This window comes from Notolepis coatsorum (assembly GCF_963971535.1).
Source record: "Notolepis coatsorum genome assembly, chromosome: 15".
Classification (NCBI taxonomy): domain Eukaryota; kingdom Metazoa; phylum Chordata; class Actinopteri; order Aulopiformes; family Paralepididae; genus Notolepis; species Notolepis coatsorum.
In genome coordinates, this window is record NC_140179.1 from 24,797,746 (window position 1) to 24,810,555 (window position 12,810).

At 43.7% G+C, this 12,810-nt stretch overlaps 1 protein-coding gene across 2 annotated transcripts in view; it reads right to left on the reverse strand.

Annotated features, from left to right (window-relative positions):
* Window positions 1–315: 315 nt before the first annotated feature.
* The window catches only part of smo (smoothened, frizzled class receptor), a 44,447-nt gene continuing 31,952 nt past the window's right edge, over window positions 316–12,810 (reverse strand). Inside the window, exons 10-13 of one of the 2 annotated variants that reach the window (XR_014620595.1) lie at window positions 12,475–12,623; window positions 8,105–8,239; window positions 3,069–4,544; window positions 316–2,974 (exon numbers count right to left, since the gene is read on the reverse strand). Coding sequence is in view for 1 of the 2 variants with exons in the window: in XM_084331140.1 (XP_084187266.1) it covers window positions 3,946–4,544; window positions 8,105–8,239; window positions 12,475–12,623 (883 nt within the window). In the remaining variant the exon portion in view is untranslated. Of the gene's footprint in view, window positions 4,545–8,104; window positions 8,240–12,474; window positions 12,624–12,810 lie in introns of both variants that reach the window. The other variant, XM_084331140.1, reaches the window with a different exon arrangement.

Below are 12,810 nucleotides of genomic sequence, written 5' to 3' on the forward strand. Positions count from 1 at the left end.
TCATCTCTTTGGCATCAATCAGCCTTTAGTGCTCTGGTCTGCACGCGAGGCATTCTGGGAGCTGGAGTGATATTATTATTTATTACCCATCATGGAAGGATCCAAATCTAGGCCCATAATTCCTTCACTGAGACATCATCCAATGTATCCATTCAGAGTTAATTATATTGTTTACACTGTTTATTATTTTCTTATCTTATGTGTTAAGACTTGAGTCCTATAGTGTTGAGTGTATGTTAGTATATTAGGAAGAGTAACTAAACCTTTTGAATTATGGAAAGACAAAAAACACAAAATTATGTTTAAATTTTTTTATTTACATTTACAAAATGCAACTGTACAAAAAGAAACGCGATACAAAATATTATTTTCCGCAGTTCAGTGAAGAGAGAGAGAGAGAGAGATAAGAAAAAGGTGATTATAGTCACCTGGCCTTTTAACAACTTAAAATAAAACATCTAAATGTAATCTTATGGCACAAAGCAAAGGGAGGGTTTGTTTTAGTTGAACCCAAACCAACATGACGTAGTTTACTTCAAGAGGTTCAAACGAGTAGTTTGATGATTCTCCCTTTAACCTCTTAACACTCTGGCTGCATTCACACTGCAGGTGACAGTGGCCCGAATCTGATTTCTTTGCTCATATGTGACTCAAATCAGATTTGGTCACAACAGTGTGAACAGCACAACTCACATGGAATCTGATCTTTTCCATTTTAGATTCTGGCCACTTTCATAATGTGGTCCTAAATCAAGATATTGATTGATTGAAAACTTTATTAAACAGATTGCAGAATGGGTACAATACAGTATGGCTCAATACACACAATTGTTAAGGGGATGCAGACCAGAGAAAGACTTTCATCTCGTTTACATCAGGGTCCATTTTCAATTCATCGTATTATATATACAGGTCCGATTTCTTGCGACTGAACAGTCATGTGACTTTTACGTCACTCTCGATTGACATTCAGCAAAAAAAATTACGCCATCTTCTTTATTGTTCATTGCTGCGTGCGGGTCAGTTCAGGAGCAGTGACCAGTTCACACTGGAATCTGATGTCGGGCCACATTTGAAAAAGAATGTGAACAGCCAAACAAAATAAATCAGATCTGAGCAATAAATCAAAATTGAGCACGAAGGCCTGCAGTGTGAACGGAGCCTCTGTGAACATTAACTTAGTAAAGTGGATATGATTTATATTCTCATGGTGCAAAAGTCCAAATATATGAAACTAAATGCAGTTGCTACAGTGTTTTTTTATCTTCTTAATAGCAGTCAGTAACCGTATAAATAACCCTCTCCTATACTTACACACATCCAAGAGTAGGCACTTCAAAGACAAACTAATTAGCATAGTCTAAGGGCTATTACAGTCTAATTCAGGATCATTAATGCAACGTGAGTAGGAACCCACACGGTAATACTAGATACATTTTGGTTACAGAATAGTTAACATTTACAGCATGACTTTTCATAGCAGATAGCACAGTTGACCCCGCCTCAAGCTCCGCCCTCTTTTCTCGATCCTCCGACCGCCGCTGTTGCTTTCACGGTTGCGATTGGAGGAATCGAGAAAAGAGGGCGGGGTTTGAGACGGGTCAATTGACTCTTCCCTTTAAATTTTTTTGTCATTTCAGTCGGGAAATTAGTTGATATAAACAAGCTGTACAATAGACCTCCCGCGGAAGATCCAGACACAACGCAACAAAACAAAACCAAAGAACACATTTTCAGTCACAGATTGTAAATATTCAATAGCTAAGAACTTAGGGAGACATATTTCGCCCTTTGGGGGTAAAGAAGTACAACACAAAAAGTATCCTTGAGCAGAAAACAAACAGAAAGGTTATCGTTTAAATATGTACAATAGAATAAAAAAGAAAGTAAAAAATACTACCATAAAAAAATAACCTTTTTTTCTCTCCTCCAAACAACGGTGCACTAATGTACATTATGTGAAAAGAACTCATTGAGTAAAGGATCACTGTTTAGTTTAATTCAACAGATGAGAGCCTCTCTACTCTGCGTTAGTAGAATACGCTCACTGGTGATCAGTGATTTGCACCAGGCAATATAATGGGACACACAAATAAAGAATATAGCGTTTACTTCAGCTAACAATACCGCTGGGTTGTCAACACAATCCTCTTTCGTGAGAGTTCTCGGAGATGTTGGCCACGTCCATTTAAAATGTCCACCCCGTCGACCTTTGTGACAATCAGAATGGATGAGGGAACATATGATACATAACTAATAACCGAGACACACCCAGTGTTACCGAGCTAAACGACATGAGGTGGACTTCACTCTGAAGAAGACACTGTTGTGTTGAAACGTTAAGATTTTTCTGCACCCTATTAACATGTTTCTAAAGATGATCCGTGTCTCCAGTACCTTGATGACCATTAGGTCCAAATCTGAGCAGCACCGGCCCTCACCTGAACAGGTTTAGCGTGCGAACTCTCTCAAGTGTGGACAGAAGAGTGAGTGACCCGTTGAACTGAAGAGTGACGACTCAGGTGAGGTTGTTTAACACAAACTAAATGAGTACCTAGGCTTCGCTCAGGCGACTGGATCAGGTGAGGTTGTTTTAACACAAACTAAATGAGTACCAGTAGGGGTGTAAAGGTACACGTATCCGTACCGAACCGTTTCAGTACTGGACCTTAGGTTCAGTACGGCTGTGTACCGAACGAATACAACGGTATGTTAACCAATAACGACCACCCACTGGGGGCTGTTTTTTCACAATCTAATAAAAAAAAATACTTCATTTTATTTAACAAGTCGATTATTTATTTCAATATAGAATATTCGTTGACAGCCCTACAAGTACAATTAGTTACTGCACACTACATCACCCCTGAGTGGAACATGGAAAGCCAAACTTTCCCCCACTGTACCGAAAACCCGTACCGAACCTTGACTTCAAAACCGAGGTACGTTTTGTGTACCGTTACACCCCTAGTACCTAGGCTTCGCTCCGGTGAGGTTATTTAACACAAACTAAATGAGTACCTAGGCGTCGCTCCGGTGAGGTTATTTAACACAAACTAAATGAGTACCTAGGCGTCGCTCCGGTGAGGTTATTTAACACAAACTAAATGAGTACCTAGGCTTCGCTCAGGCGACTGGCAGCTGCCGTGTTCCTGTGGGACTTGCGCGTGAAGCCAGCCCCGATTAGGGCCGCGCACACAAAAGGATTGTGGGTATTTTGTCGGTGGCAGAGCCTTTCGGCGTCTTCTCGAAGACCTCCAAACCGTGCGTCGGGCTCGTCGTGGCGCGACGCTTAAAGAGCGTGAAGGGTGGTTCCTCCTCGCAGCCGTCTCATCAGAAAAAGGTAACCTGATTGGTCAGTGACACAAACATTCGGGGCAAACGTGCAGAATAAACCCTGTCAACGGGGCAAACATGCTGAATAGGATCCTGACAGCAACACGTATGTCATGAATAAACCCCGACAGCAACACGTATGTCATGATTAAACCCCGACAGCAACACGTATGTCAGCCACATCAGGATAGAAGACGTTGGAAAGAAGAGTGCAGAACGATCCGTGACTGTTTGTTTCAAGCTATGAAGACTTTAGCTGCCTTGTTTATTTCGTCATCACGGTGTCGTCGATGACATTCTGTTGGACACGTGTTCTTTTTTCTTTTTACATACACAAGATAAAAAATATTTTTTCATAAACTTATTTACATGTAATTTTCTTTTTCCTAAAGCCCTTCCCTTTTCATTAAGCATATATCCCAACTGGCTGTTGTTCCACCGTGACCACAGGGAGGCGCTGGTGGGGGGGGACGAGGCTGCACCGTGGCCACAGGGGCGCGCTAGTGGGGGACGAGGCTGCACTGTGGTCAAGTATCCAGCACTTTCTTCCAGCTTTCAGTCTGGGTACCACACCGAGTACCCACAATGCAACGCCCGCCGCCCCCCGTCCTAGAAGTCCGAGTCGGCGTCCATGAGCTCAACCTCCACCAGGTTGGTTCTGGAGTGGATGGGTCCAAAGCCCGCCCTCCGACCCGCCGGGACCCTCCTCTCGGAGCCCCCCGCGACAGGCTCCGCCTCCCCGGGGTAGCGGAAGGCGGGGCGTGGGGGGGGGTACCGGGGCGGCGCCAGGGGGCGGCAGCGAGGCCCCAGGCCCAGGTCCTCCGGCCGGTCGCTCAGCAGGCCGGGGTCGTCGCGGCGGTGCCTGCCGCCCTGGTAGTACGGGTAGGAGGGCCCCGGCGCCGGGCCCAGGTCCTGGCAGTACCCCGGGGGCTGCTGCGAGGGTTTGAAGTCCGGGTAGGACCCGGGCAGGACGCCCCCCCGCTGCTCCCGCTCCCACAGGTTGGCCACCAGGCTGGGGTGGCAGGGCAGCTTGGGCAGCCGGGGAACGGAGCTGGGGCGGTGGCCCCGGCGCTCGGTCGCCTCCTCCTCTGGGGACCGCGCCGCCGCCTCCTTCTTTCTCTTCTTCTTCTTCTTCTTCCTCTTCATCATCTCCGGGGAGATCTCGGCCTCCACCATCCACAGCTTGTTCCTCTCCTCGGGCGGGGGCACTGAGGGGGAGAGAAGAGGGGGGGATAACAGAGGATGAGGAGCCATGTTGGTTTATTCCTGTTCTTATTTGAGCGAGGGAGGGAGGGAGGGAGGGAAGGAAGGAAGGAAGGAAGGAAGGAAGGAAGGAAGGAAGGAAGGAAGGAAGGAAGGAAGGAAGGAAGGAAGGAAGGAAGGAAGGAAGGAAGGAAGGAAGGAAGGAAGGAAGGAAGGAAGGAAGGAAGGAAGGGGAAGGAAGGAAGGAAGGAAGGAAGGAAGGAAGGAAGGAAGGAAGGAAGGAAGGAAGGAAGGGAAGGAGTTAGAATCAAACAAACAAACGAATGAATACACACAGGGTATCTGCAGGTTTCAACCAGTATATATTTATTAACACAATCGGGACGGGCCACGGATAAATCCGTGTTTTGAAACCAACGGTTGACGACCAACCACGGACACGGACATTTAGGCTTTTATTCCATTTTAATAACCTACTCGATGTCACCGAGCGGCACTGCAGATCTACCCTCCTCTTCGAATTCTGAAAAGTGCATTACCGGCCAGATCCTCTTAGGGGCGCTGTCTCGATAATGCAGTGTGCCCTGTGGCAGACCGGTGCATTATTTTTTTTTTACTTTCAATGTAGTCTCCAGTAGCTGGATTCTGGATGTGCAGCATAGTAGCTTGGAATACCTTGGGGGCGCAAAGGCATGACAGAGGGGGCCTTGAGATAATAATAAAAAAAAAAAAAAGGATTACAGAAAATTATCACTAAAGTGCTATCTGTTGCAGCTGCACTGTTCTCCATGAAAATACCATATTTGGATAAGTTTGACCATTTCTCAAAATCTGAAAATCATTATTTAATAAAACACAGAAAAGGATCACCAAGTTACTCTCGATAAAAAAAAACTTTACAGACAACATTGAGACAAAGCTTCCTGACACATCTCCATCCAAACTCTTGGAAGAACTCCCATCTGATACCACCTGGAGAGCTAGTTTCAGAGTGTGGTGCTGAGTACCAAGTATCTCATGATGCAGCAGTTAAGGTGTTGATACCATTCAGCACCACATATCTGTGTGAAGCTGGCTTTTCATCCATGACAGCTCTGAAAACAAAATATAGGGCCAAGTTGAGCCTTGAGGATGACATGCGTGTTGCCTTGTCAAAGACTGACAGCAATAAAGACTGTTTGCTTATTTCCTATGTTTGCTTTGTAAATTCCCAGTCACTGAGTGAAGATCTGCTGTTTTGCAAATATGTCAAAAACAGAGCGACAGCTGATGAGCTCTTCAAAATTATTGACAGTTACCTGACAGAACATGGACTGAAATGGGAGAACTGTGTGGGCTTTTGCTCTGACGGTGCGCAGGCCATGGCAGGGAAAAGGAGGGGGCTACAGGCGCTCATCAAGGGGGTCTCACCAAACGCGCAATGGACGCACTGTAAATTCACAGAGAGGTGCCAGCTTAGCCCTGAGCTGAATGAGGTTTTGACAGAAGTTATAAACGTGGTAAATTTCATCAAAACCCGACCCCTGAAAGCGCACCTGTTCTCTGCGCTGTGTGAGGAGATGGGAGCTGACCATTCTGCAGTGCTGTTTCACAGCGAGGCAAGGTGGCTCTCGCGAGGGAAGGTGTTGTCAATTTGAAAGGTCACGATATTGGTGTTATTTCAATAAATTTAAACATGGCCCATTTCATGACTATTTTGTTGGGGCGAGGGGGGGGGGGGCCCAAGATATTTTGGTCCGCCAAAGGGGGGCCTGACAGAAAAAGTTTGAGAAGCACTACAGTAAAGGAATATATCATCAGCCAATGGACATATCGATCTACCAGATGGCGATCGATAACTGAGAAATGCTCTGGGGGATCCAACCGGCCCACGGTAAGATCTTTTTCACGTAAATTACATGCTGATCAGGGCTTGTTTTGATAGCCATCCACCCGATCAACGAATGAGGCTAATGAGGCTAACACGGTTATTGGTAATCAATAATCAGAAACGACGTGTCCTGCCCCCCCCCCCCCCCTTCCATGCATTCGTGGTGGACCATCATACCGATCATATGCAGTTTGAGTTTTAACTGTAGCTTCTGTATATCCGAAATGCCATTGGATTTAACGTTAGTAGCTATTAGCCCTGTATCTCACGTTCCAGGAAATATCCCAGCAGAAATCCCTTATAACGCTTATATTCAAGACGCTATAAAATGAGAACGTATTGATGAAAAAATTATTTCTTTAAGCCATTTTGAAGGGACGGTTTATGGTCTCAATTGACAATGAGAATGGACAGATAGCAATACTATAAAGTATAGATTTAGCTCTACAAACAGCCCCACGGACTATACAAGTCTGTTTAGAAATGCTGGCCGTCTACAGTGATTTTAGACGGATCCAAATGGCCATGAATGTGTTAAGACCACAAACTTTAATACCAATTTCACGACCATACTAGTGGAAAAAACTAAATGCACAACGACACTGAACTGGCGGCTGCACTTGCACGCCGATTTAAATTCTTGCGCGTTCCATACAAGCTCTCGCCAGACGCACCGGGCTCCCGGTAGCCCTGCAAAAATCAACGACTTGAATACAAAAAAAATGCATATATTTTATATTTTTCATTTCCCGACAGCCAGGCTGCAACCCCCCCCCCCCCCCCCCCCCCCCCAAACAATTTAATACTTGTGCAAATGAAACTTAAGACTTTTCAATACCTTTTAAGGCCTTACATTGAGAATTATGAATTTAATACATTTTAAGACTTTTTAATACCCTGCAGACACACCCTGTACACAATAAACCAACGTAGAGGTATAATAGTGCTCTACTACACTACATCCTTATGTAGAGGTATAATAGTGCTCTACACTACATCCTTCCATAGGGGAATTTACCTTGAGTAAGGATGTACTCAGTCAGATGTACATCTTGTATGTCACAAATGTAACAGTACTATATACCTGTATGTCTGTATGTATTGTCATAAATGTCATGATATATATCTGTATGGCCCCCGTAAATGTACAAACCCCCCCTCCCACCCCCTCCTAATGTACAGTTTCCTCCCGCTCATATGTATATATTTTCTGTTAGGATTTTCTGTTAGGATAACAGTACTGTATATTTGCATATCTTGTATGTAAAAAATGTCAAGATATATATCTGTATGTTGTGTATGTCATAAATGTCATTATGAATTGAAAATGGGGGACCCTGATGTAAACAAGACGAAAGTCTTTCTCTGGTCTGCATCCCCTTAACAATTGTGTGTATTGAGTTGTACTGTACTGTACCCATTCTGCAATCTGTTAATTCAAGTTTTCAATCAATCAATCAAACCAGGAGGGGGGAGGGGGGAGTTAGAAGGAGGAGGGGGTTGACATGGGTTGGGGAGGGCTGGAGAGGGTTGAAAGGGGGGGTTGAGGGTGAGAGACAAAGGTGTATAAATGGGGGAGGGTAGACAGATTGGAGAGGTGTGGGGGGAATAATAAGAATGGGAGGGGGGAGGGGATAATTATTCCACACTTCCAAAGTTTGGCCAAAGAGGCAGGCAGCGTTTGCCAGTTCTCACCAGGCGTCCCTGTGGGCGTGACAGAGATGTCTTGAGGCAAGATGGCGCCCCGTCTGGCCACCATCTTGGTCACGTGCTGCGCCCAGGCCGACGACATGTCGTTGGATGCCTCGTTCAGCTCGAAGTTGATTCCAGCTGCGAATAATAATAGTAACGATAGAAAAAACGTTTTTATTTGCGTAGCACTTTTTCTGAAAACAAAAATATCATAATAGTATTTGCTCCAGAGAGAGACAAGAAGATAATATACCAGTTTCCTCTCTGTGCGTTCAGTAGAAAGCTATCTGGCTGCACGTTAGCCTAGCTTAGCACAATGAATGGAAGCGGACAATACCGGTTAGCCTAGGCAACGCCTCTCCCGAAGTTTAAGCTAGGCTAACCGGTACCGTTTGCTTCCATTCATTGTGCTGTGCTAGGCTAGCTTGCAGCTGGATAGCGTTAAAGCATTACTTTCCTAACTTAGTGAAACAAAATGTAACAAATTAACACATAGATATAAATGTACTGAATTGTTATTTATTATTTTATTTATTATATTATTATTAATTAAAATTCCTATTTATAGTCATGACTCATGACTCAACGAACCATCGTGATGTCCGTGAATAAATAAAGGCACAACACAAACACTGCAAATCACAATAGACACAAAGGATAAGTTTAACAAATTCCATGTAAATCGATTATAACGACGATGCAGCAGCCTGATGCAGGCAGCTTGGGGAGGATACATTTGCTCCTGGGCACGCGCACACACACACACACACACATCACACACACACACACACACGCGTGCACACACACACACACACACACACACAATGGCATATATACTGCTGCTGGAAGATATTGCTGATCGTGCACTGAGGAGCTGGACCAGACGCTCAAACCCTGTGCCACCACACGTCCAGGAGGTACTGTCCACCTTGGGCAGGTGCGCATCGACCACCTGCTCTACCTGGTCTCACACTTTCCAAGGAGGTGAACATGACTCCTACATCTTACAGAACAGCTCTGTGGGTGTGCTGGAGACGCATGGCTAATTGGTACGTACTGTATACGTGCATAATGAATCGTTTCCAGCAGCAGTAGGCTTCTATTATTCGAATGACTTGTTTCATTAGGAGATCGCGGATATACGCTGCTGCCCCCCTGGTTCATGACCCCACTCACCAACCCCCAGACGGAGCAGGAGGTGGAGAGCCAAGCATGCTCGTATTGACAGTACTAAATAAGATGTCACGTTCTACAGTATAACGTACTACTATAGGGCAGTGCATATCTAAAAGAGGTCACTTTATAGGAAAGAAAAAAGTTAAATAATAATAATAAATAAATAACATGACTGGATGTTTTTGTATAGTTATAGTATAGTAGTAGTATAGAATAGTTAGGATAGCATAGTGACATAGGGTAGAACTGTATATTGTATAGAAGTGTACATAGGACTCATTGCCTTTTGTATTTTATCTTAGTATTTTTATCATGTCTATTTTATTTCTATTCTATTTTATTCTATTATTATTTGTATTTTTTAAACAATCGAAGCGGGCATGGCCACCTTCATTTCACTATTATGTCTTGTGTATGCATGCATGTGATGAATAAACCTCTTGAATCTTGAATCTAATCAAACAAGTCAAGCATCAAAAATCAAAAAGTGCAAAATGCGGCTGCACGGATACTAACTAAAACTAGAAAATTTAATCACATCACACCAGTTTTGTCCACCCTACACTGGCTTCCTATTCAAGCCCGATCTGACTTTAAAGTGCTACTCCTCACCTACAAAATTTTAAATGGGCTTGCACCGCTCTATCTATCCGATCTCATCTCTCGATACTCGCCCGCTCATGCTCTGCGCTCAAGTTTCAAGTTTCTTTATTAGTTGTCATACAGAAGTACAGAATACTTTTATACAAAATGCTTCTTTCTGTTACGCTCCAGAGACTGTGCTAGACAAAAAAGATAAGTATAAAATATAAAATAGAAGTAATTTACGTAGACACAAGTGTTCAATATGTACAATGTTCAATGCAAAGTAGAAGTAACTGAGTTACCATACAATATACTATACAATATACTAATATACACTTTTGTATCACAAACAGTACTGTATTTGCAAATCTGATATGTCATAAATGTATAGATGTAGCAGTACTGTCTATCTGTATGTCATGTATGTCATATATGTTATGATGAATTGAAAATGGGGGACCCTGATGTAAACAAGACGAAAGTCTTTCTCCGGTCTGCATCCCCTTAACAATTGTATGTATTGAGCTGTACTGTACTGTACCCATTCTGCAATCTGTTAATAAACTTTTCAATCAATCCATCAATACAATATACTATATATAGTGCAAAGCAGAAATGGGATGAGGTACAATATAGGTACAATTTACAGTAAGGTGTACTGAGGTATGGGTTGTAGTGCAAATTCTTTGCCAATAAATATAAAGTGTGTTTAGGTTTAGTGTGTAAGTGGGTGCTGCATTGAGTTGTTTGTTTAAAGTGAGTGTGTGCGTGTGGATGTGTGTGCTGTGAGTGCATCTGATGGTTGTTGTATAGTGTTATTGTTCGTTGAGCAACCTGATGGCCTGGGGATAGAAGCTTCTTCTGAGTCTTTCTGTGCTTGCCATGAGACTCCGGTATCGCTTGCCTGACCGCAGCAGTTCAAAGAGGCAGTTGTTTGGGTGGCTGGAGTCTTTGATAATTCTCTTAGCCTGCATGCACTGCTTGTTGTAAATGTTCTGGAGAGTGGGAAGCCCCCCTCCAATTGTCTGCTACGGTCTTGTGCGGTGCTATTCCCAAACCAGGAGGTGATATTGCCAGTCAGGCTCCTCTCTATTGTACATGAGTAGAAGTTCTTAAGGATCTTCTGACTGACTTGGAACTTCCTTAGGCGCCTGAGGAAGTAGAGGCGTTGCCGTGCCTTCCTCACAACACTGTCAATGTGTGTGGTCCATGTAATGTCCTCGGATATGTGGACTCCGAGGTACTTAAAACTGTTCACTCTCTCAACCGGTGCCCCGTCGATGCTAAGGGGGCTGTAGTCCCTGACCCCCGACCTCCTAAAGTCCACAATCATCTCCTTTGTTTTGCTGACGTTCAGGGAGAGGCTGTTCTCTTGACACCATCCCGCTAGGACCTTGACCTCTTCCAGGTAGGCCCTCTCGTCGTTTGCAAAATGCAGGGCTTCTATCGATTCCTAGGGTTAAAAAGAAATCCGCCGGCCACAGAGCCTTTGTCTCAGGAGCGCCTGCTCTGTCGAAGCTTTTAAATCCCTGCTTAAGACCCATCTTTTCTCTCTCTCCTTCAACCTACCCTGATCTCACCTGGTCGGGGCTTGACCCTTAGATTAATCTGTCTAGTTTAGTTAGGATGTCTATTTGCTCCCTTGTCTGCTTTTCTGCAGACATAAGAGAACCTTTTAACCTCTGTCTCTGTCTTCACAATTTTCTTATATACTATGATTCTACTGTCACCATGTATGCGTATGCACTTGTATTTATTGCTCCATCTCCGCCCACTACAAACATGGGAACTCTCTAACCCCCTCCTATTGCTAGGTATTAGTGAGTTTTTCCTTACCTTCGCGTGGGGTATGTCTGGGAGTGTTGCATTTATTTTATTTTTTGCATTTATTTAATATTTCTTTGACCTTATGGTGACTTATTGTGGTGACCTTATGGTCACTTATTGTGATGTTTCTTCTTGACTTGTTTAAAGAAGAAGTGTATGGCCCATGGGGACATTAACGTGTGTTGTCGGGCCTTACAAATAAATTTGATTTGATTTGATTTAAGTCATTAGAATAATACCCAGTTTAATCACCTGTACATTGTATATTACTGTTGCACTTTACTGCACTTTATTTGCACTCTGGTTGGATGCCAGACTTCTTTTCGTTGTACAGTACTTGTGCCGCATGATGACAATACATTTAATTTTACATTTGGAATGTTTAATTCTAATCTAATGAATCGTGCACAGCGGACTGGTTGCAATAATAATAATAATAATAATAATAATAATAATAATAAATAGAATTTGTATTGCACTTTTTGTTCACTAGGATCCCAAAGTGCTACAGGGTTAAAACAGTTAAAATGTTGTATTATTATTAGTAAAACATTTAATACAGAATAAAAATAAGATAAAATAGAACATAGTTAAAAACATAGTATAAACAGAAACAGCACAAGAAAAAAATAAAAATATCACAAGAACATTTTTTTAATAAAAAGCTAACAGCCTTTTGAAACAGATATTTTTTTAGGGCTGCTTTAAAAGAGTCCAGACTATGTGGTGCAATACCAGCTCCTTACCACCAGGTGGCAGTATACTGCGTGCGAGCGCACACTCACCCACGGGTCCCTCGTGGGAGACTGTGTGCATGCTGAAGGACAGCTCCTTCTCCGGGTCCCTGTGGAGCTCCTTCCTCTTGGAGAAGGCCTTGGCGATCATCTTGCTCTTCTTTATCCTCTTGGGTTCGTCGTCGCTGCGACCGACGATCCTGAAACAACAAGGACACAGGTCTTTATAACCCTTTCACCGCCGCGCTACCGAACGGTTAACACCCTTTCACTGCGACGACACACGGAAGGTTAACCCTTTCACTGCCACGCGACAGAAGGTTAACCCTTTACTATCACACTACTGACGGTTACCCGCCCCCCCCCCCCCCCCCACCTCCCTCACCA